Below are 25,440 nucleotides of genomic sequence, written 5' to 3'. Positions count from 1 at the left end.
CTTAGTCCCTTTTCTTGTTGCCTAGATTTTTGGTTGTCCGCTCGAGCGGAACATTTCACGCTCGAGCGGAGTTTTCACACTTCTAGTATCTGTGCCTCTGCAAAACTTTTGCAGATGTGTTTTTCACGCTCGAGCGGGTTTCCTTACGCTCAAGCGGGTCTGTTGGCGCTCGAGCGGGGTGTTCACTGTCTGTGAAAATACTGGGAGAAGAGAATCTACGCTCGAGCGAACTGGTTTTCGCGCTCGAGCGGATGTATTTTATTCTTGTGTCTTGGAGCTCGAGCGGGCCTTCTTGCGCTCGAGCTGGTCTAGTTTTTTGCGCTTAACGCTCGAGCGTTCTATTATACGCTCGAGCGGGTCATGCGTATATCAGTTGGCAGCTGGGCATTTTTGAATCACTTTTCATTTTTCTTTTCTCTCTCTTACTTTCCCAAAATATCTTTTGAGAGCTCCTCTCTCTAGAATCTCCCTTCTCTCTTAGGATTGATCTAGTTAGAGTGTTCTCCTACCCTTTGGCCTTTACAAAAAGTGTGTTGATCGTCGAGGGCTACATTTTGATCCGATAAGTTTGGAGTTTGGAGCACTTTGAGTTTGGTCTTCTTCTCCGCTTGAGCTCTAACTTCGAGGTGGGGATATCCTATTCCATCTTATGAGCTTTGTCTTTAAATTTTGGCATTTTGATATGTTGGGGGTTGTTGGGTAATTTTGAGAAGGTTTTGGGGTCTTTGTGTAATTTTCAAAAGATGGGGTTTCAAACATAAAAACCTTTATATATATATATATATAATACATTGGAAAATGGACTTGGTGTTGGATCATTGATGGAAAACGGAACCTTAGGGTTAGTGTTGTGAATATGGGAAAAAGCCCTAACTGTTGTGATAAATTAATTTGTATAATTAATTTAGGGAAATGAGAAATTGAATAGGAAATATTCAAATTGGAAAAGTACGGGGTCTAAGGGTGTTGTTGGATTAATTTATCGCTCACCTAGATAAAATGTTGATACTTTATCCATTTTGTGCATTTATTTTCTGTTTAGAAATAACTGCTTTGGGCTATCGGTGGAGGATAGTCTTGATTGTTGTAGACAATGTATGATGATTAGGCAAACTAAAACTAATCCATTGGGTATGATATCGAGTATAGCGGTTGGTATAATACATCAAATTTTGTATTGGTTGATTAAATTTGTATATGATAATTGTTTATATACATTGTTTTGTGTAGGAGGAGATACAGGATGTACTCCACGGTTTATTGGAAGATGGGGGATGGACCTCTAAACCGGATTTTGTTTGAGATTGATACAGCACTACAATGTGTATCATTTGTGAATTATAGAAGTGTTTTGTTTGACATTGATATATCACTAAAATGTGTATCACTTGTCTTGATTGATTAAATTTGTATATGATAATTGCTTATATACATTGTTTTGTGTGGGAGGAGATGGGGGATGTACTCCACGGTTTATTGGGAGATGGGGGATGGACCTCTAAACCGGATTTTGTTTGAGATTGGTACAGCACTAAAATGTGTATCATTTGTGAAGTATGGAAGTGTTTGTTTGATTTGATATAGCACTAAAATGTATATCTTTATCATTTGTGAAGTATGAAAGTGGTTTTATGTGTTATTGATACAGCACCAAAATGTGTATCCATAATGAATTTCGAGAGTATTTTAGTGATGGGTTATAATCTCATTAAATTATTTGGCCAGACTTTGAGCCTTGTTTTCAAACTTAATGTCGAATAAGGAATGGGAGATAAAATATAACATGGACATGATTGTCATGAAACTGTAATATGATATAAGTTGGAATATAAGTGTGGACCATCTATTGAATGCTATTATTTTAGTCATTGTTTATAATTGGTTTAGTATATTTCTACTGGGCTGTGGCTCACCCTATATGAGACTTCATTTTCAGGTACCGATTGTATGCCACCTCCAAGGACATAGCTTGGGAGGCTAGAGGCAGATAGACTATTTTGTTGTTGTGTTCCCTTTGGATGTATTTCGTGTAAATTCAAGCCAATGGCTTAATATGTATTTGAGTTAGTACTCTCTTTTTGTAACCAAGTGTTGACTTGGAAAGTTGTAAGCCTATAGGGCAGTTACTTTTGCTGTCAATGTGTAATACATTTTGTAAGGATACTCTGATGATTGTAATATAATATGTTTTTCCTGTAACTTGACTGTATGATATTATGGGTTTTTTTATGAGGGCATTACAGTGGAACAGGTATTTATACAATCTGATGTGCTTGAAGTGGCACTTGACATGAGGGAAAAGTTTGATGCTGTTTTCGGATGAGCTTATGCACATTGACAAAATTGACACCAGCATGCTTTGTGACGATGAGGGGTGGTTAGTGAGTAATCCAATGGGAATAAAGACAGAGAGGGAGATCCATGTAGAATTTGAAGGTTCAAAAATATGCAGGCAAAATGTATAAGAAGCGGATATAAATATAATTTATTTTTGTCTAGCCATTATTTTCTTAGTAAGGATAGCTTGTTATCCACTTTTTCTCCAATCCTGTTGTGTAGAACCATGAAAGAACCCCAGGTGCCCAGTTCCTTTGTGCTTCAAGAGTCAATTAGTTCAGCCTCTTATTTTGAGATGTGCAAAAGTGGATTTTTTTTTTGTTTTTTTGTTTTTTTTTGTTTCTAATCTGTTGCTCACCCTCTTGGTGGTCATTTATTCTCATTTGAGATGTAATTGTAACGCCCACAAAATAATAACATTAAACCCATCAGATAAGACAAGCATTTACATATAAACTAACCACATTCCTTTATTTCATTGAGTTTCATTACATAAGTATTACATGTTAACATCAAAACAAAATGCCCTACGGGCTTACAGCTTTCCAAGTTAACACTTGATTTCAACAAAAGAGTACTAACTCGTTTACACATTAAGCCCTTGGCTTGAAGTTACATGTAATACATCAAAAGTAAAACAACTACACTATGTCCGCCTCTAGCCTTCCAAGCTATGTCCTTGGAGGTGGCATGCTTCCTGTACCTGAAAATGATATTCCCATATAGGGTGAGCCACAGCCCAGTAGAAATACACTAAACCAACCATGGACAATGACTAAAACATTGGCAATTGATAGTTGGTCAACACTGATACAATCACATAAATTACATATTTATGTCAACGACTTACAAGTCCCAATTACTTTTCATTTTCCCTTTTTCAACAGATAAGCATGCTAGCTCTATCATCATTTCCACAGATATGTATAAAAACTATATCTCACATTCAGATAAGCATAAAAGCTATATCCACATTCTCAACAGATATGTATATCAACAATATCCACAGATAAGCATACAAGCTGTATCCACACTCTACAACAGATATGTATATCAACAATATCCACAGATAAGCATACAAGCTGTATCCACACTTCACAAAGATAAGCATATGAGCTCTATCTTCACTTCTCTAGACAAGCATATGAGCTCTGTCTACGGAGTTCATCCCCTATCTCCTCCCAATACCTATCCGGTTTAGAGGTACATCCCCTATCTTCCCCTAAACCGCGGAGTACATCCCCTATCTCCTCCTCTACACATAACGTATATAAACACATTGGTTCTATATACAATCACACAATACACACAATTAATGTATTCTATCAACCGTCAAGTTCCATGACACATTCCATTGATTAGTTTCCGTTTACCTAATCATCATGCATTGTCTACAACAATCTCGACTATCCTCCACCGATAGCCCAAAGCAGTTATTTCTAAAACAGAAAATAAATGCACAAATGGATATTCAATCAACATTTCATTTCCTCATTTCTCACCAATTAATTATCCCAATTAATTAAACAATGTAATTAGGCCATTTTCCATAATTACCATTTCAACCCTTAGGTCCCATTTTCATCAATGATTCAACAATCATTCTATTTTTCTATGCCAAACATGCATCTAGGTTTATTATGAATAAAACCCCAACTTTTGTAAAATTACACAAAAGCCCCAAACTTTCACAAATTTACCAAACCAAGCCCAACATCTCAAAATACCAAAATTTAAAGACAAAACCCATAGAGAGGAGTAGGTTATCCCTACCTCAAATTCGGAGTCCCAAAGGAGAAGACGACAAAACCCAACGTGCTCCAAAACCCGAGATTTTCAGATTAAAATGAAGCCCTCGACGATCAATAACTTTTTTGTAAAGGCCAAAGGTGAGTAAATCACTCCTACTAGATCAAAACCTAGAGAGAAGGTAGAGTCTAGAGTGAGAGGCTCAACAATGGTGATTTTGGAAAAGTAAGAGAGAGAAGAGAAAGTGAAAAAGTGATTTGAAAAGTCACAATTTCGGGATTTAAACCCAGTCTTACGCTCGAGCGTAAAACACCCCGCTCGAGCGGCCACTCACAGACTTCCGCTCGAGCGGCCAACCTCCCGCTCGAGCGCAGAATGCACTCGCCCAGCACTTTTGCAGAACCAGGCCTCCGCTCGAGCTCCCAATCCCTACGCTCGAGCGGCCACTCACACAGATTCGCTCGAGCGGCCAACTCCACGCTCGAGCGTACAACACTGCACAACAAATACTGGATGGGTGTATTATCCGCTCGAGCGCCAACACCTCCGCTCGAGCGTACAGGCCAAAAATCTGGGCAACTAGTTTTGGTTTCTAAACTCAACCAACCTGTAACCAACCCGCCCAACACATCCTATAACTCAAATACAAAGTAAGAAAGGATGTAAACAAGATAATAAACAACTACCAACATCCACGGACACATGTCCGGATCACTATACAACAAGGGTAAACCCGGGATCGCTATAACCTCCCCCCCTTAAAGAATTTCGTCCCCGAAATTAAACACAAGTTTTCAAAAACAAGTTTTCCTCCATTTTAAACAATGTTACATTTTAACATTCAACAATTCGACCCATTACCGATCATCCCATCCCTTTAACAAGAGACATATCACAATATGTAAACAACATATGTATTTTCAACATGCATCAACATTATGCACTATCCTTCCAATTTCAACAATATATTCAACATATATAGTGTTACATCCAACTACCATATGAGGCAAGTTCCAAAACACGCTTCCAATAATCAAAACATTCTTAATGTTTTACAACTTAAGACATATATAAAAGCTCTTAAGTTCAACATAATGAAAAATTTAAATACAAGATCACACATCAACAAACAAGTCCGGATATTTCTCACGGACTTCCAACTCACGTTCCCAAGTGGCTTCCTCCACTCCGTGATGTTTCCACAAGACTTTCACCAAAGGAATGGTCTTGCCACGCAGGACCTGATCCCGCCTATCCAAGACCCGAACCGGTCTCTCCTCATACGAGGCATCCTCATCTACCTCTAAATCAGTCCAATCCAACACATGTGATGGATCTGGCTCATACTTCCGAAGCATACTCACATGAAACACGTCATGCACTCCGGACAACTGCGGCGGTAAGGCTAACCGATAAGCAACCTCGCCTATCTTCTCAAGGATCTCAAAAGGACCAATAAACCGAGGGGATAATTTCCCACTATTCCCAAACCTCATCAGGCCTCGCCTAGGTGATATCTTCAGAAAGACATGATCACCTACCTCAAACGCCAAAGGCCTCCTCCTACGGTCGGCATAACGCTTTTGTCGACTCTGGGCTGTAACAAGCCTCCTACGGATAATCTCAACTTTCTCCGTCGTCTCCCTAACCAACTCCGGACCCAACAAAGGTGCATCACCCACCTCGGCCCAACAAACTGGAGACCTACACGGTCGGCCATACAAGGCCTCAAACGGTGCCATACCGATGCTAGACTGAAAACTGTTGTTGTAGGCAAACTCTACCAATGGCAAGTGCCTCTCCCACGTCCCACTGAAATCCAGGACACAACCCCGAAGCATATCCTCGAGGATCTGAATAGTACGCTCGGACTGCCCGTCAGTCTGAGGATGATAAGCCGTACTAAAGGTCAACTTAGTGCCCAAGGCACTCTGCAAACTCTGCCACAACCTAGCAGTAAAACGAGGATCTCTATCTGAGACGATCGTCACTGGGACCCCGTGCAATCTCACTACGTCCCGAATATACAAATCGGCAAGATGATCTATCGAATCTCTCACGCGCATAGGAATAAAGTGCGCCGACTTAGTCAACCGGTCTACAACCACCCAAATAGCATCACTACCCCGCTGAGTCTTCGGAAGACCTACAACGAAGTCCATAGTGACATGCTCCCACTTCCACTCGGCAATAGGCAAGGGTTGCAACAAACCCGCTGGCCTCTGATGCTCGGCCTTCACTTGCTGGCAAGTAAGGCACTTCGATACGAAAACAGCCACATCTCTTTTCATACCCCGCCACCAAAACTGGCGACCCAAATCCTGATACATCTTAGTACCTCCCGGATGCACCGCAAGGCGCGAATGGTGAAACTCTCGGAGTACCTCCTCTCGGCAAGCCTCCGGTACAAACAAACGGTCTTGGTATCTCACACTCAGGTCGGGATACACCGTCAAACCCTTCTCAACTTTCCCACTGGAGATCTTTTCTCGGAGGGATTCTACCTCAAGGTCACCTCTCTGTGCCTCTAACACTCTAGTCACCAGTGTAGGCTGCGCAACAACAGAAAACAAGGCCGCAGCCTCAACAGATTCGCCCAGTAGCAAATCAAACTCGCCAAGTGCTCCCAACATCACCCATTCCCGGATGGCTATACAAGCTACATCACTAATGGTTTTCCTACTAAGGGCATCGGCCACAACATTGGCCTTTCCCGGATGATAGTGCAACTCAAAATCATAATCCTCGATGAACTCCATCCATCTCCTCTGCCTCAGATTCAAGTCTCTCTGTGTAAACAGATACTTCAAACTCTTGTGATCCGAGAATACCTCGAACCTCTCACCATAAAGGTAGTGCCTCCAGATTTTCAAGGCAAAGATCACAGCTGCTAACTCTAGGTCGTGTGTGGGGTAATTCTTTTCGTGTATTTTCAACTGACGTGAGCCATAAGCTACCACTTTCCCCTTTTGCATCAACACACAACCCAAACCCTCTCGTGAAGCATCACAATAAACCGCATAACCCAACCCTCTCTCCGGAATAATCAACACCAGAGCGGTGGTCAATCTAATTTTCAACTCTTGGAACGACTTTTCACAAGTCTCACTCCACACAAACTTGACTCCCTTCCGAGTCAGTCTAGTCAACGGTGACGCTAACCTGGAGAAATCTTTCACAAACCGACGGTAATACCCAGCTAATCCCAGAAAACTGCAGATCTCAAACACACTCTTAGGCTGTGCCCAATCTTGCACTGCCTCAACCTTGGATGTATCAACAGACACCCCTTCCCCGGATACCACGTGGCCTAAGAATTTGACTTCCCTCAGCCAGAACTCACACTTCCCAAACTTGGCATACAGCCTATGGGCTCTAAGTAACTCAAGCACCACTCTCAAGTGTGCCTCGTGCTCCTCCTCAAAAGACGAATAGATAAGGATATCGTCCACGAAAACAACCACAAATCGGTCTAAGAACTCCCGGAAAATCCGGTTCATCAAGTCCATAAAGACTGCCGGTGCATTGGTAAGTCCGAATGGCATCACCAAAAACTCATAATGGCCATACCGCGTACGGAATGCCGTCTTAGGAATATCTTCCTCCCTGACCCTCAACTGATGGTAACCCGATCTCAAGTCTATCTTAGAGAAACAACGGGAACCCTTCAACTGGTTAAACAAATCATCTATACGGGGCATAGGGTACTTATTTTTAACCGTAGCCCGATTCAACTTCCGGTAGTCTATACACAATCTCAAGGCACCATCTTTCTTTTTAACAAAGAGTGTCGGTGCTCCCCACGGTGAAACACTAGGGCGAACAAAGCCCTTATCTAGCAATTCCTGGAGCTGAACTTTCAACTCAACCAACTCTGCTGGAGCAAAACGGTAAGGTGCCATAGAAATCGGCGCCGTACCAGGCACTAAATCAATAGAGAACTCTATCTCTCGGTGAGGTGGCAAACTAACAAGATCTTCGGGAAAGACATCCGAATACTCACAAACCACCCTCGGTAATACATGCTGGGTCTCACCACGCTCACCACTCTCAAAGCTAGCAAGTAGACTACTAAGCTCACTTCGCCCTCGCGAATCATACCCCGGTGGCAAAACACTACCAACCCGGTCTCCCAAGAAATGGAACCACTCCCCGCTCAAGGTACACAATGTAACCCTCTGGCGGTAGCAATCAATAACAGCCCGGTATGACGATAACCAGTCCATACCCAAAATAACATCAAAACCCTTCATGGGCATGACAACAAACGGAAAAGGAAGCCTATAGTCGGCGACCTCTATATCACATCCTCTAACACCCTGTTTCAGAATCAACTCACCACCCAAAGGCGATACCACACAAATAGGAGATGCTAACTGTGCTAACTCCAATTCCAAAACAGATGCAAATGCAGCAGATACAAAAGAATGAGATGCACCCGTGTCTATCAACACATTAGCAACTGAGTTGCAAAATAGAAAAGTACCTCTCACTACTGATGGAGCCGGTACTAAGTCCTGCGCGGTAACAGCATACACGCGCCCCGTAGGCCCCTGGTCTACCTGCTCACCTCTCGGAGCAAAAGACTGCTGCACAGACTGGGATGACGACGCTCCCGGATTGGCCCTCGAGGCCTGCACAGACTGAGCTGGCTGAAAACCCTGCGTCTGCCTAGAACCAGACGCTCCCGAAGTGGCACTCAACTGTGGGCAAAACCTCTTCATGTGCCCAGGTTGTCCACACTGATAACAAGTCAAGAGCTGCCCCCTGCCCAAACTCTGACTCTGCGGTCTAGCTGAAGAAGAAGCAGCTTTCTGACCCCCACCCTTCTGCGGGCACACAGATACCTTGTGACCCAGCTGGCCACACTTGTAATAGGTGAAATCCCCCTGACCACCTCTCCCGGAGCCTGCACTCGGCACTGGGAAGGTCGATCTAGCAACACCACCCTGCGACTGCTGAGGGTTATAACCCTTCTGTCTCCTGCCATCACTCTGACTATCCTGGCTCCTCTTGGAGCCTCTCTGACCCTCATCCTCCTCCTGCATCATAAGCTCCATATGAGCTGCAGCGTCCACTAGGTGTCTATACTCTCGAATATAAGACCCACCAATCCTCAACTTGAGGCCCCGCCTCAACTTCCGCTCAAACTCATAGCAACGGCGTTCCTCAGACGCCACTAGTTCAGGTGCAAACCTAGACAGACTGGTAAAAGTAGCCTCAAACTCGGCCACTGACAAGCCCTGCTGATTAAGCCGGCTAAACTGATCCCTCAGCTTCTCCCTAGCTGCTGCTGATAAAAACCTCTCCTGAAAAGCATTCACAAACGCCTCCCAAGTACCACCAACACGAGCTTTCTCGTACTTCCACCATTGACCCGCATCTCCCTTCAGTTGAAAGGATGCCAAGGTCACTTTTAGTGCTCCGTCCTCGATGCCAAGCATCTCAAACGTCTTCGTTGTCTGTTCGAGCCATTCATCTGCCTTAAGCGGCTCTTTAGGATCCCCGATAAACTCGTCCGGATTACACCGGAAGAACTCCCTCTTCAAGAAGGAAGGTCCTGTCTCAGCTGCCTGATTCCCAGCTCTAAGAATACCCAAAGCTCCTGCTATCTCTCTGGCCAAGGCACCCATAGCCTGCTGACCTACTGGCTCGGCCACATTGGCCTGCCCAACTCCCTCCTGCACTGCCGGAATCTCACCCTGTAACGGTACTTCCTGTCTCGCAGGTCTACCACGCCTAGCACCTCTTCCTCGTCCTGACATCCTAATAAAGGCAACACAGAACGTTAGCACATTCATGAATGTGCCGAAACTAAACACTCACGTCCTAGTGCATGGACAACTGTAATTCACTCCACATAAGCACATAAACACATAAGCACTTACGAACTTCATTTCCGGATAATGATAGTCCCGAGGCGTTACTAGAGTTCCGGTTAGAAACAGCGTTGATCAAGTGCTTTTCCAACAAGACTCCCAGAAACTCAAGGATCCGATCAACATCCAAGAAATTAAATCCCATACCCACATAGTCACATAAGCATGTTATCAAATAAACACATAGCATATGGTACTACATCTACGTCTCTATCAAGCGAGACAAACCCATTGTGATCCTAATCACTTCCCACGTACCCAAAGTATTCGAACCCGGTACGCTCTGATACCAAGTTGTAACGCCCTCAAAATAATAACATTAAACCCATCAGATAAGACAAGCATTTACATATAAACTAACCACATTCCTTTATTTCATTGAGTTTCATTACATAAGTATTACATGTTAACATCAAAACAAAATGCCCTACGGGCTTACAGCTTTCCAAGTTAACACTTGGTTTCAACAAAAGAGTACTAACTCGTTTACACATTAAGCCCTTGGCTTGAAGTTACATGTAATACATCAAAAGTAAAACAACTACACTATGTCCGCCTCTAGCCTTCCAAGCTATGTCCTTGGAGGTGGCATGCTTCTTGTACCTGAAAATGATATTCCCATATAGGGTGAGCCACAGCCCAGTAGAAATACACTAAACCAACCATGGACAATGACTAAAACATTGGCAATTGATAGTTGGTCAACACTGATACAATCACATAAATTACATATTTATGTCAACGACTTACAAGTCCCAATTACTTTTCATTTTCCCTTTTTCAACAGATAAGCATGCTAGCTCTATCATCATTTCCACAGATATGTATAAAAACTATATCTCACATTCAGATAAGCATAAAAGCTATATCCACATTCTCAACAGATATGTATATCAACAATATCCACAGATAAGCATACAAGCTGTATCCACACTCTACAACAGATATGTATATCAACAATATCCACATATAAGCATACAAGCTGTATCCACACTTCACAAAGATAAGCATATGAGCTCTATCTTCACTTCTCTAGACAAGCATATGAGCTCTGTCTACGGAGTTCATCCCCTATCTCCTCCCAATACCTATCCGGTTTAGAGGTACATCCCCTATCTTCCCCTAAACCGCGGAGTACATCCCCTATCTCCTCCTCTACACATAACGTATATAAACACATTGGTTCTATATACAATCACACAATACACACAATTAATGTATTCTATCAACCGTCAAGTTCCATGACACATTCCATTGATTAGTTTCCGTTTACCTAATCATCATGCATTGTCTACAACAATCTCGACTATCCTCCACCGATAGCCCAAAGCAGTTATTTCTAAAACAGAAAATAAATGCACAAATGGATATTCAATCAACATTTCATTTCCTCATTTCTCACCAATTAATTATCCCAATTAATTAAACAATGTAATTAGGTCATTTTCCATAATTACCATTTCAACCCTTAGGTCCCATTTTCATCAATGATTCAACAATCATTCTATTTTTCTATGCCAAACATGCATCTAGGTTTATTATGAATAAAACCCCAACTTTTGTAAAATTACACAAAAGTCCCAAACTTTCACAAATTTACCAAACCAAGCCCAACATCTCAAAATACCAAAATTTAAAGACAAAACCCATAGAGAGGAGTAGGTTATCCCTACCTCAAATTCGGAGTCCCAAAGGAGAAGACGACAAAACCCAACGTGCTCCAAAACCCGAGATTTTCAGATTAAAATGAAGCCCTCGACGATCAACAACTTTTTTGTAAAGGCCAAAGGTGAGTAAATCACTCATACTAGATCAAAACCTAGAGAGAAGGTAGAGTCTAGAGTGAGAGGCTCAACAATGGTGATTTTGGAAAAGTAAGAGAGAGAAGAGAAAGTGAAAAAGTGATTTGAAAAGTCACAATTTCGGGATTTAAACCCAGTCTTACGCTCGAGCGTAAAACACCCCGCTCGAGCGGCCACTCACAGACTTCCGCTCGAGCGGCCAACCTCCCGCTCGAGCGCAGAATGCACTCGTCCAGCACTTTTGCAGAACCAGGCCTCCGCTCGAGCTCCCAATCCCTACGCTCGAGCGGCCACTCACACAGATTCGCTCGAGCGGCCAACTCCACGCTCGAGCGTACAACACTGCACAACAAATACTGGATGGGTGTATTATCCGCTCGAGCGCCAACACCTCCGCTCGAGTGTACAGGCCAAAAATCTGGGCAACTAGTTTTGGTTTCTAAACTCAACCAACCTGTAACCAACCCGCCCAACACATCCTATAACTCAAATACAAAGTAAGAAAGGATGTAAACAAGATAATAAACAACTACCAACATCCACGGACACATGTCCGGATCACTATACAACAAGGGTAAACCCGGGATCGCTGTAGTAATCCTCCATCAAACTAAATATATGACAAACAAAAAAGATAGCCATCATAATGCAGCCCAATTGCAGACTTTCTGGGAGTAGGTGGATAAGTACTTAAGATGATTTCGTAAAACAAAATCAAGGGTTAGGAAAACCAGCTCAACCTATCAAGTTTTACAGGGAAGAACTCATGCATAAACTTTGGCATCAGGCTGGACCGAACTGTGAAAATGGAGCTCAAGACTGCCTAAGGGCTCTGCCTGACCTGGCCTGTGGATGAAAATCCTTGTTTGGTCTGACTTAAAGACATGTTAAAATTCGATCCTATAATTGAAAATAAATAATGTTTCTTTTGTCACTACTAAAAAATTTAGATATTTCTCAATAATAATTAAAAACAAAAATTCAGTTACTCCCTCCGTCCCAAAATATTAGTCTCTTATTCCATTTTTCATTGTCCCAAAATATGAGTCCCTCTTCTAAAATCTAGTACAAAAATAATATAAATTTCCTATTTTGCCCTTCTTTTAAATTAATAAATAATATAAAAAGTACAATTATGACATTGATATTCTCAAAAAATATACTATCAAAAGGGTCATTTTGGAAAATCAACTTTTTTCAAATGCAATAATTGTACTACCAAAAAAAGTTGGATTCCCCAAAAGGGACCATTATTTTGGGACGGAGGGAGTACGACAAATAAATCTAATTTATACTTGTATCGAATTAAACAATTCCCTATTCTATTCGATTTGATCCAATACAATTTAATCCTTCTATTGATACACGTGTTTTTTTTTTTTTTGTTTATCGGTAACTAATTGTCCTTTTGCTAGAACCTCACCCAAACACTAGTAGGAAGCAGGCAACCGAGTTGTTGAAGTGAAGTTTCACACAATGATCATGAATAACAATAAGGGGGAGTTACGGGCTGGTCCTTTGGACCAAACTTAATTCCTATAAGGTCCGAACTCAAAAAGATTTAGCACATCTTTCCATTTTATTCTTCAGTCCAAACAAAGAAATTACTCAGCCGTTCTACTCTCTCTCTCTCTCTCTGTCACAACTATTTGAATCTCTCTCTCTCTTAATCGGCCACTTCTGACTATCGATGACCATGATCGACCTCCAATGATTCCTTTGGCCTTCATCTTTGATTGTCGACAGCCATTACTGACCTCTAGCAACTACCTCCGAATTTTGACCATATTTTTTTGTGTGACCACTTTTCATCTCCACTATGTTAATACTGCCAGTACCTTCTCAAACAAGGTGGCAACAAGAGAAAAAGAGAAGATTAAGGATGAAGAAAATGAAGGAGAGAGATGAGGAATTCTTACCAGAAAATAATTCTTCACATTTATACATTAACACAAAGAATCAAAGACAAATCTAGTAAAAAAATTTATGATTGACACATCCAGTGATAAATTTAACCATTGTCTGCTTGTTAAAAATTACAAAATCGCATCATTATCGTCACAAATCAACACAAGATTCAAAGACATAATCAATGATAAATTTATCATTAACTGTTTGTTAAAAAATTACAAAAAGAAAATCTCGTCATCATTGTCACAATCAACACAAGATTCAAAGACATATTTAATGTTAAATTTATCACTAATAAGCACATTCACTGATAAATTTCTCATTGACTGTTTCTAAAAAATTACAAAAAGAAAATCTCGTCATCATTGTCACAAATCAACACAAAGATTCAAAGACATATTCAGTGATAAATTTATCACTGATAGACACATTCACATAAATTTCTCACTAACTGTTTGTTAAAAAATTATAAAAAGAAAATCTCGTCATCATCGTCACAAATCAACACAAAGATTCGAAGACATATTTAGTGATAAATTTATCACTGATAGACACATTCATTGATAAATTTCTCACTAACTGTTTGTTAAAAATTATAAAAAGAAAATCTCATCATCATCGCAACAAATCAACACAAGATTCAAAGATATATATCAGTGATAAATTTAACACTGATATATTTAACCCTTGTTTGCAAGATTTGGTTTGAGAAAAATAAAGAGACAGGGATGGAGAGATGGAGAGAGAGGCAAGATTTGAAGAATCAATATTGCTTGTAGTCGTATGAAGTTGATTTCACAGTAGAAACAACTAGATCAATGTAGATCTAGGACGGAGTATAGATCGGTAATGGCATAGCGTAAATCGGCGATGGTAAAGGTTGTTAGTAAACAGTGGCAGTGAATCGGAGCTGGTGAAGTATAGATCGGCGATGGTGGAGATGATTGGTGAACAATGGTGGTGGTAGTGGCCCGCGAAGGTAGTGATGGTCAGTGACAGACGACGGTGGTGGTGGTGGTGGTGGGTAAATGGCCATGGTAATGGCAACGGTAGTGGTATTTTCTAGAAAGAGAGAACAAAAGAAATATGGAGAGAGAGAGAGAGAGAGAGAGAGAGAGAAGAGAATGGTTCTAGGAAAATGATCAAGAGAAGTTAATAAAAATTGAGAAAATTAATGAGTAATAAATTCAATGAGGGTATTATAGGCAACTAAGGACTTAATAGTACATAAAAATATAAGTCAGGACCTAATAGGTAATAAGGCTAGAAAGGGAGACTGGCTGGTAAATTAGCTTAACAATAATGGTCTTCCCAATCAATTTCTAGGAAAAAGCAAAAAAAAAAAAAAAAAAAAATCATAGTATCATCCTTCTATCATATTTTTTAAAATGTAATTATTCTCCTATCTATTGATCTTTCTGGAATAATTAAAGTGGTCATGTCACAAATATATTTATACTATTTATTTGTGTACTGAATAATATTTGTATCAATGATTCAGGTAATCAAGCCATAAATTCAATTTGAAATATTTGAGATCATAATGACAATAACAATTTAAACAATTATATTACTTTAATCTATTTGTTTATTTGTCTATTATTTCTGTAAATCAAAGATCACAAAACTTGCAGCGGAATAAAATGTTTAGATCATACCTGATTCGATCTAAAACCTCATGGATAAATCACGTGCTTCCAGAATCTAATCAATCAATCCCAGTAGTGGGGTGATATTACAATGGTGAATATCACCCACACAAACCACAGTGCAAAATGACTTGATCGTTGTTTCTTGGGAGAGAGTCAGTTTATGGGTTGAAAAACAAAAACTACGTTGTTTCTCTCTTAGGTTACCCATAACCATATATCAGATATATATTATATTATTATTATTTATCCATATCAGTTAAAACTGATAATATCTATATCCTGAGTGGTTATCCTAAATAGGTTTGAATTTAATTCAAAACCTATTTGGATAAGATCCAAATTATGTTCAAATGGTCATGCCACATGGGCGCCCATTACTAACATCTCCCACTCGCACATGAGTTGGCATGACACTGCCACATCTCTGTCTCAATCTCCCAAAAATAAACAATCTCATACTAGCCACTGCACCGTGCGACTGCTGAGAACACCTGCATGTGGGAGCTCTATACTAGAAACTCAAAATGAGCCAGCATAGAGACATGAACCCAAAAAGAACAGAAATAGTGTCTCATATACCCCAGACCCATCTAATTACACCGGTCCAAAAAACATCTCTAATCCCTCAAAAAAGAGCATGTTTGACCCTCTCAATTCTTGCAATATATTCACACTCAATTCGCCTCTCATACAGAGCGATGTGAGTTGCCGGCAGTGAATATACAACAGTGGTGTAATACTAGATGATCTTCCCTTTGCACTCATGCCATTTAGTTTAGGATTGACCGCTTTCCCAGTGATGTCCCTTAAGGCCGAATCATGCATGACCGCAGGCAACATACCAAAGTAGCAGAACATCAACCCCTTACCTTATGACATAGTCAAAAGTCACAAAAGGGTACATAAATGAAAGTCATATCAATAATGACACGTAAGACTCATACGGTGAGGAAGCAGGGATCCATTCTCTCACCTCATTACTCGGTCGCCAAGCACATATAGTATGAATACATGTTACGGTGGAGTAACTCTTCCATAAAGAGTGATGTCATACTCGATACACCGTACAGATATTAGTCTAGTCGCTTTCTAGCGCCTAACCCGAATTCTCTATTTGCTCGCCTTCTAGGCGCCAAATGAGATCTCGTATCTGGCTAATCATAACAGGCACAACATGGAAAGTGGGTACTAACATCCATGTTTGGTCCTTAACACGACCTCATGTTGGTTATAACCAAGGCGACATACATAGTGGATGATTTAAGCCTCTCTTAGCTCCAAATAAAATAAACCACCAGTCTCATCCTTGCTCGCTCCCAAGCGTCAAGGGCGATTGCTCGTGTGAGTGAGCCAATCTTGCCTGCTGACATCATCATTTGCTAATCATTATGACACAAACCGTAATAGTGTCAACATCCCATCATCTCAAAATAAGTGATCGATTTTAAAAAAAATTGACCACAACTTGCGCAATTATAGATTCCAAACATAAGCCTTATCAGCACCTCTTGCGATAAGTATATACAACAGAATCCACCATGTGCGCCTCACATGAAATGATTTAAGATCACTACCTCTTGCGCAATAACCTCTCTAAAGATATTTTTGGTGACCAATTTGCGTTCATTCTTAATGCGCCCAACTAGCGCAGATGCGCCCAACCAGTGCATTGAATTTTACAATGAGCAAATTAATATGCTTCTAAAAAAGCATTTTATCCACAGTCTAATAAGCAAGGTCAATGTCTAAACAACTCAATTAACCATTTATCAAAGATAACACTTATCATGCCGAATACGCCCACATAGCGTACTTTAGGCTCCCACAACAAAGAAAAGATCAAGGAATATAGGTCATCTGTTTCTCCCAAAGACAATCTGAGGATTCACTCAATAGCTAAGGCTCTGGCTTTTATCGATAGGTAAGTCAATGGATTTGCAATTTTGCATATAGAATCATTCTAAGATATTCTCTATGTAAGTCATCGAAGACAGACCGAGAATTTTCCTAAAACAATCCCTAAGGATCGTACATCCGAGCATATAAATTACATCACCCATGTCCATCATATCTAAAATAGAGGACTGCCCACCCTAGGTGGCGACAACCTTATAAATTCCTGGCTCATAATGACTAAGTAAGGAAAAACTTCTTTTGGACCATTGATCATGCCTCAGTGGTCTTCATTGATCATCTTTGGCCTATCATGGCTTGACGAAATCTAAGAACCACTGTTTGGATAACTGCTTTAGGTTGTAAAAGATTTATTGGAACCAGCAACCTTTTTGCGCTCCTAACTTTTCACCATAAAAGCAGAAGGTAAATCCCTACGGATCTACTTATCCAATTCTCTAATGAGAAATCAGGTCACAATGTCCACAAATCAATGTTCCGAACTTATGTCAATTATAGCCTAAGTCAAAATAACCTTACTCCCCAGGATGAAGTCTTCTCATGGTCTACACTTTCCTCAATGGTGCGACCATTCGGTATCTAGCGAGCCTTATGCCTCAACAATGACTATCCAAATTACGCATAACTTTATAACAGTTTTGCGTCATAATGGAAAGTCAACCAAATTATAAAAATGGTTAATCCTCAAAGACTTTGTCTTAAACTGCGCAACATTGATCCACTTTCTAAAAAACAGGGGACTAGAGCCTTTGGCATTATCCTAGGCTCTTTATCATCTTGCGGAGCAATCATGAATGTTTCCCTCTCAATCACCCAGTGATGACGTGGAAAATTTTCACATTTGCTACCACGCAACTAAGAATGTAGAGTATTCTGCTCTAATGGAGTAATCCATTAGTAGACACATCGCTCCCACTGTCCCTAGGATATTAGAAATTTCTTTCCATTCTCAACTAGGCTACATAGAGCGCTATGCTTGGAATTCTCCATCTTATAGAGTTCCAAAAACTCTATTCACGTCACCTTTACTAATAAAACTTTATGTGACTTAGTTACACTACCACAAAGCTGCTTACCTATATGCACATGACCCGGAGGGTTTGCATGACCGCATACAATAATGCGCCACACGACCCTTTGTGTTTACAAGACAGCATACAATAATGCGCTATAGAACCCTAGGTCTTAACTTCGCAATCTTATGAGAAGTAGAATAAAGATAAGCTGCTTAATGGTTACAGATCGCCCATAGATGGCTCTCTGCTAACCCATTACTCAAAAATGGAGTGTAAAATCTGATATGGAGGGCACTTAGTTAGGGATATAGGCAACAAACTAGTGCAATTCCCAATTGGGAAACATTTTGCGCCATTATCTACCTAACATTAACAATATTTAATTCCTTATCTCTACTACACAATTGTGTTGTTGAGTACTAGGAATAATCAATTTTCTAAGCATCCATCTCTCTTCACAGAGTTTTCTAAAAATAACTCAAATAGATACTCGCCACCTTGGTCAAAACTAAAAACATGAAAGCTGTTATCTAATTGATCTCGACCTCATATGTGCAATGTCAAAAATCGTCTCAAAACTTTTGACTTATGGGAGATCAAATAGTCTTGACTCAGATGCGTATCGTAATCTATAAATGTGTCGAGATTGAGGCTTAGCTATCATACCCTCACACATATCTAGTCACAAAATATCATAGTGGACTAAATGCGCCAAAACAAATGACCTTCTGCGGCTTTCCTACTTACTTGTGCGCACCCATTGCGAACAAAGTTACACATTCACATGAGAGCAGGATGTCATAAGCGAGTGGGCCCGAGAAGGCCTACTCAAACCATCGTGTCATCATCTCATTAATGTGATTAAGTATAATAAGCCACTGGTTCATGACCAATGTCATAAACTAATTCCAATCATCTTAATGTGTGAGTTCTCGAAGACAAGTTTTAAAGGTTTAGGCCCAACTAGGTAATGACTCACGACTAAGTCATATTCACTAGATCATAAAAAGGATGTCATGGAGATATCAACTGCGCCTAAGTCACAAATTTAACTAGTAAGTGCTAATCCCCTGCACCTTCAAGTCAATTTTATTCTCCATACACTTTACTACATCTAGTTGAAAGATGACGATACTCCTGTTGCCATCTCTATTTCTCGCTTCATAGTTACTTGCAATTAATTCTACTATCCACAAGAAGGAGAGAATAAGCTATCAACTATGATAGCTCCTGAAGTAACTTAAGCGCGAATTAGGCTAAAGAGTCTAATTCAACACAATGCTCTTACAAGCGATGCGTTAAATTCTTAGAGTCATAACAACCTTGTCAGCCTTAACCTTTTCATTACTATGCTGCAACGTTTGCGCTTAGTGGTAAATGTTATTCAAAACGTTAGCCTAGTAAAGGAATCACACAAAGAAGCACCTCATCCATGTTTCACACTCAAGTGTGGAAACAGTAAGTGTCCACACTTAGACAAGTTGGCAATGCTAATAGATTTTGCAGCCACTAAGCGCCAATCTTTTCACTCAGTGTTAATAGATTTTGCAGCTTCTAAGCGCTAATCTTTTAACTTCACGTGATATTTCAACGCACACTATTATAGTGCATGAAATTTCGCTCAATCCACTCCCAATAATTGGGTAGAGAGCAAAACACTGCTCGTACTGGCTACTCGTCTTACACTTAATGACTAATTTATTTAAGCTCGCATTTCTTGGATGACGTGACTCTTGAATGTTACTTCATCCAATGATGTAACATTATTTACAAGTCAAATTACAAAGTCAATCCGCGCAGCTCATTAGTCAAGATCATATACAGATCTATTGAGGGCTTACTAATTTCATAACTCCAAAACTCGCCAACCAAAACTATGTAGCGTGCCGCTAACTATAACGCACACATTAGTTTTTATTGTGCCAAACAAGGCAACAAAAACACGGCGACTTTGAGTCATGTTTCCTTACTTTGGCTCAATTAAGGTTTGACCTAAAGTCTCCAAGACTTTTGCTCATCTAAAGAATGGGATTAGTTTGTTCACATTTGAACATCTCTACTAAGTCTAGGTCAACTGAATTAACTTCCATAAGCTAAATCAATTTAGAGAGAAATTCGCATTGGGATTAATTTGATTAGCATAACATAATTTTGCCGCAAAAATCTAAATTAAATAGTGACAATATTACACAAGTCGCAAGATCGAAAATCCGCTATGCTCGTAATCATCTCTTGCGCCACAAGTGACAATTATCCAAAATTTAGTTTAATTTATGCGCAAAATATTGGTTTTCGGGAGTTAATCTACAAAGATTTCTCTCAACCGAATAACCTCCCACTGACTATGGCATATACAAAGCATGATAAATTCCATACAATAGCATTTTAATGCAAATCTACAAATAACTCATGCTATATTTATTTAATAATGGAATTCTAATAAATAAATAAATAATCATGCTCTTCTAATTACAATATATTACAAATCCAAAAAAAATATGCTGTATTCAATATTCAGATTATGCCATAATTAAAGTGTACATCATTTTGAAATTTTCTGGAATTTTTCTGAAATATTCTGGAATTTTCTGGTATTTTCTGGAATTTTAAATAACTAATTAAACACACATAAAATTAGAAATAAAAAATCCAGAAACTAGTAAACAGAAACAATATTCAGATTATGCCATAATTAAAATGTACATTGTTCTGAAATATTCTGAAATTTTTCTGAAATATTCTGGAATTTTAAATGACTAATAAATACACATAAAATTAGAAATAAAAAATCCAGAAACTGATAAAATGAGACAATATTACCAGTAAATAATAAAACCATTCAGAAGTCTACAATAAATATTTCAGCCCCAGAAAATTATTTATGCAATACCAGAAGCAGTTTAAAGCATAAAACATGAATTATTAACACAGGAAAAATAATTTATATTTTCTGAAAATTTTCAAAATTTTACAGAATGTAGAAAAATTAATTCTGAGTCTAAGGGTACCAACCATGCTTAAAACAAAGCTATAACGAATAAATTATGGCCAATTAACGCAATTCAGAATTAAAAAACAAACAAACAGAGCCTTAGAGCCAAGCCAGGCGGAAAAAACGGCTCGGCTCGGCGCCGCTCAGCGCAACTCGGCGCGAGTTGGCTCAAGGAGCGGCTCGGCGCGCGACTCAGCCGCGGCTCGGCACTCGGCTCCAGCCCTCGGCTCGGCGCTCGGCTCCAGCACGCGGCGCGCGGACGGCGCGCGTGCGTGGACAGCGCCGCCGACGCGCGCGTGCAGGCGCGTCAGCAGGGCATCCGGCGCGTGGTGGCGCGTGGCTGCACGTGGTGGCGCGTGGCTGCACGTGGTGGCGCGTGGCTGCACGTGGTGGCGTGTGGCACCGCTGGGAGGCGTCATACAGCGCGTGTATCACACGCGCCGCCTTCCCGGGTGTTTTCTGGTCCGATTTTTATACTGCCGGACTCCTTTTTTCAAAATAAAACCGTTTATGGTCTTAAAAAAGACATTAATGATCATAAAAATGAAATATTTTGGATCTCTACATCTTTTATAAATATACACATGATAAAAGAAAGTACGAAAATATCCATCAATGGCTCTGATACCAATGTAAATCAAAGATCACAAAACTTGCAGCGGAATAAAATGTTTAGAACATACCTGATTCGATCTAAAACCTCATGGATAAATCATGTGCTTCCAGAATCTAATCGATCAATCCCAGTAGTGGGGTGATATTACAATGGTGAATATCACCCACACAAACCACAGTGCAAAATGACTTGATCGTTGTTTCTTGGGAGAGAGTCAGTTTATGGGTTGAAAAACAAAAACTACGTTGTTTCTCTCTTAGGTTACCCATAACCATATATCAGATATATATTATATTATTATTATTTATCCATATCAGTTAAAACTGATAATATCTATATCCTGAGTGGTTATCCTAAATAGGTTTGAATTTAATTCAAAACCTATTTGGATAAGATCCAAATTATGTTCAAATGGTCATGCCACATGGGCGCCCATTACTAACAATTTCACCTATCTGTCTAGTGTTACTTGTTTGTCCAACTAATCTATCTATTTGTTTATATCACCATCACCACCAGCCAATGCTAGATGCCCCCACTAGCCACTTCTGGAAACTTTTCCAGTGATTGACGACTGACAGTCTGATAACAGTGGGTAAAATTGAAAAATATTATTCTTCAAAACAAATTTGTCTTTCCCACTAAATAATTTTATTAATCATCTCTTTATAACTAAGGGGTTGTTTAGAATGATTTAAATAAGTATACTTTTTAACTTTTTATGAAAAGAATTTACAGAAAAATAAAGAGGTGATGTGACTCAAAAAAGATAAAAAAAAAAAAATACTAATATCAAAGATGCCAAACAACCCCTAAAACAAAACAATTCTCAGACCTAATGCCATACACTTCGCTATAATTTAATGGATTTCTCAACAAATTTTCCCAATAATTCTAGTTACTATAAAAATTTAATCAAAATTTTACCAAGAAAGTGAAATGTAAAGTGTAGATTTAAAATTGGTATGCTATGAGTTGTATTTAGAATAAATTTATTTACATATTTTAATTATGAGCAAAATTTTGAGGAATCGAGGGTGCTACTGTAAGTATCACACAATAGTAACTGTTGCGAGACTCGTGAGGGTTTGTTTCAAACTTATTTCAATAGTTCAGATCGCTTATATTGTTAAGTTGATTGAGTAGATCATTAATAGGCTGATTGAGTAGATCATTAATGAAAAAAGAAGAAGAAAATAGACTAGTTAAATAAAGTGATATTACATTCCTCCAATTTTACATGTTTAATTTCATTTCTAATGACAAAATTTTAAAAATAGTTGATTGATTATTATTATTGGAAAATACTATGGATCCAAAATGATTTACCAATTTTTTTTTTCAAATCTCTCATATGGATGTGGGACCCACACAAACTTACATGTATGTATGTGATGTTGGAACCATCTTTTGTGTAAAATAAATAACTTGAAATAAATCAAACAAATAAAAGTAAATTATTTACAGAATTTATTTACCGAACTGAATAAATAATTAAAAGATCAAGTTGAGTGTGTGGCACTCTGTCCTTAAGACAGATTCGCCCCGTTACGGTGCTTATGGACAAATGGTGTCTATCTCCCAAGATACAATGATCTTCACATATTGTAGTAGCACTCCAAACAATTTGTTCGGCGAACAAAACTTGTGTTCTAAACTCTTTAAATTTTTTCCTAAAATAATATGAAGAATAATTGCTGCAAGAGTCTATTTTCGGATGCCAAAGACTGTTGAAAATGGCCTCTATTTATAGGCAAACAATCTGTCTGAATAGGTGTGAAACTAACCTAAACAGATGTAATTTTGAATGAACAAATACAATTTGAATTCAAACAGATCTGGTGGCAGATTCAAATAGATAACTGCACGGAAGTTTCAATCTGTCTGGGCAGTTATAAAACTGTTGGAAATGGACTGGAAAAAGGGACTGTTTGGACTGCAAAAAATTAATTTAATTTTGTTTAGAAATTCAAATGATTTTCCTGCAAGAATATGAAAAAATCAAATAAATTTTGTCCAAAAAATTGATATAAGAACCGACCCGACCCACAACCCACACCCGGGCTCGGCTGGTCGGACGGACAGTGGCAGAACGTGCCGCTCTTGTGGTGGTTTGAGTCAAGGTTCCATTTGTCCATAACTCCTCCCTTCTACAAACTTGGGGTGCCCCTTGGGGCCCAATCCAAGTATTGCTACCTAAAACTTATATACACACATAAGTTCTCTTAAGTTTCCAATGTCTGACAAGCCTTACAAGGAAACCTATATTTAAATCTTGAATTGTCCATTCCACGAACCCGAAAATGACGTCAAGTTCCCATTCACTCATAAATGGTTTTGACGAACCGTTTTCAGCTTGTGACTTGCCATACGGCAAGGAACACGTCACCTCTTTGGATCCACCTCAAAAGACGTTTGAACCCCACTCAAATTTGGGCTCAAAGTTGGCCCAAAATAAACCTATTAAAATCAAATTTCCAACATATGAATCCCATAGAGATTTGATAAAATTTTTGATAACTTATTTGGGATCTCTATTATTTGCTATCCCCATAGAGGTGCAAGTAGGAGATGAAATGAAAGGCAATTGAACCATACATTTACTTTTTATCACAATTTGTTGTTTCAACAAAGATCCTTGTTGAAACACTTACAAAGAGAGATCCCAATTCCAAACATACTCTTTGATTTTTTGAACAACTTTCAACTCCAACCCAAACCAGCTCATTAAGATTTGAATTCCCAATTACATGGGATGAAATAATATATTATTTAACAAAAATATGATAATTATATTTAATTTTTTTATGTTATATAAAATAAAAGTTAAATGAAAATTAGCCATAGAGAAATTTTAGTTTTTCACAAATAATATTTTTCCATGACAAGTTAAAATTTATCTAATAATATTATTGAGAGACCTTAATTAACAAGAAAAAACATATTGGACCTCTTATACTATCCAAAGTTGAAAATGGATGTTTAACTAATTTTTTTTAATATGATAAAATTAAAACTCAAATTACATTAAATATTGAATTTCACTCATTTCTTTCTCATCTTACATCTCTTAATTTTTATTAATTATAAATTATTATTCATAATATGTACTCTATTTTTTATAAATTTTATTCATATTTTTAATTTTTTAATTATAATATTAACCGTCCCTCGCCCGTTCCCAATCTATCACGTCGCCATCCCTACTTGTAAGACCTAGGTTGTGAAGAATCAAAATGTATGGCAGGAATTCAATGAAGATATAATTCCAAATCTGCATAAATATCCCATCTTTTGCCGTTTAAAAATCGTGTTTGGGGTTGTTGCTACGCATGATGCGCAGTAACAACTGTTGCATATTTTATTGGATTCATTTCAGGAACTAATTTGATAATTTAAACCGTTCACATTTTAAAGGTTATCGAGTAGAATATATCAGTAAAAAATTACGGTAATCGGATATCAATGGCCCTTTTATCAAATCACATTTGTATTTTTTTTAAAAAAAGATAAATGTAATTTGAAATATAAAACTCAATGCAAATGTGATTTGATGAAAGAGATAACGATAT

General features: G+C 38.9%; 1 protein-coding gene across 4 annotated transcripts in view; it reads left to right on the top strand.

Annotated features, from left to right (window-relative positions):
• LOC114288327 (ankyrin repeat-containing protein ITN1) overlaps window positions 1-25,440 on the top strand; it is a 225,990-nt gene that overhangs the window by 5,932 nt on the left and 194,618 nt on the right. The window contains exon 4 of one of the 4 annotated variants that reach the window (XM_028231827.2): window positions 1,937-2,199. The exons of 1 other annotated variant lie outside the window; for it this stretch is intronic. Coding sequence is in view for 1 of the 3 variants with exons in the window: in XM_082883653.1 (XP_082739779.1) it covers window positions 1,231-1,302 (72 nt within the window). In the remaining 2 variants the exon portion in view is untranslated. Of the gene's footprint in view, window positions 1-1,230; window positions 2,200-25,440 lie in introns of those variants that run through there. 2 more of the 4 variants (XM_028231828.2, XM_082883653.1) reach the window with 2 other exon arrangements.

The sequence above is a fragment of the Camellia sinensis genome, chromosome 1 (genome assembly GCF_055761805.1).
Source record: "Camellia sinensis isolate YWXY chromosome 1, ASM5576180v1, whole genome shotgun sequence".
Classification (NCBI taxonomy): Eukaryota; Viridiplantae; Streptophyta; class Magnoliopsida; order Ericales; family Theaceae; genus Camellia; species Camellia sinensis.
Note: the sequence above shows the minus strand (reverse complement) of the source record. Positions and strands in the feature narration are given on the sequence as shown.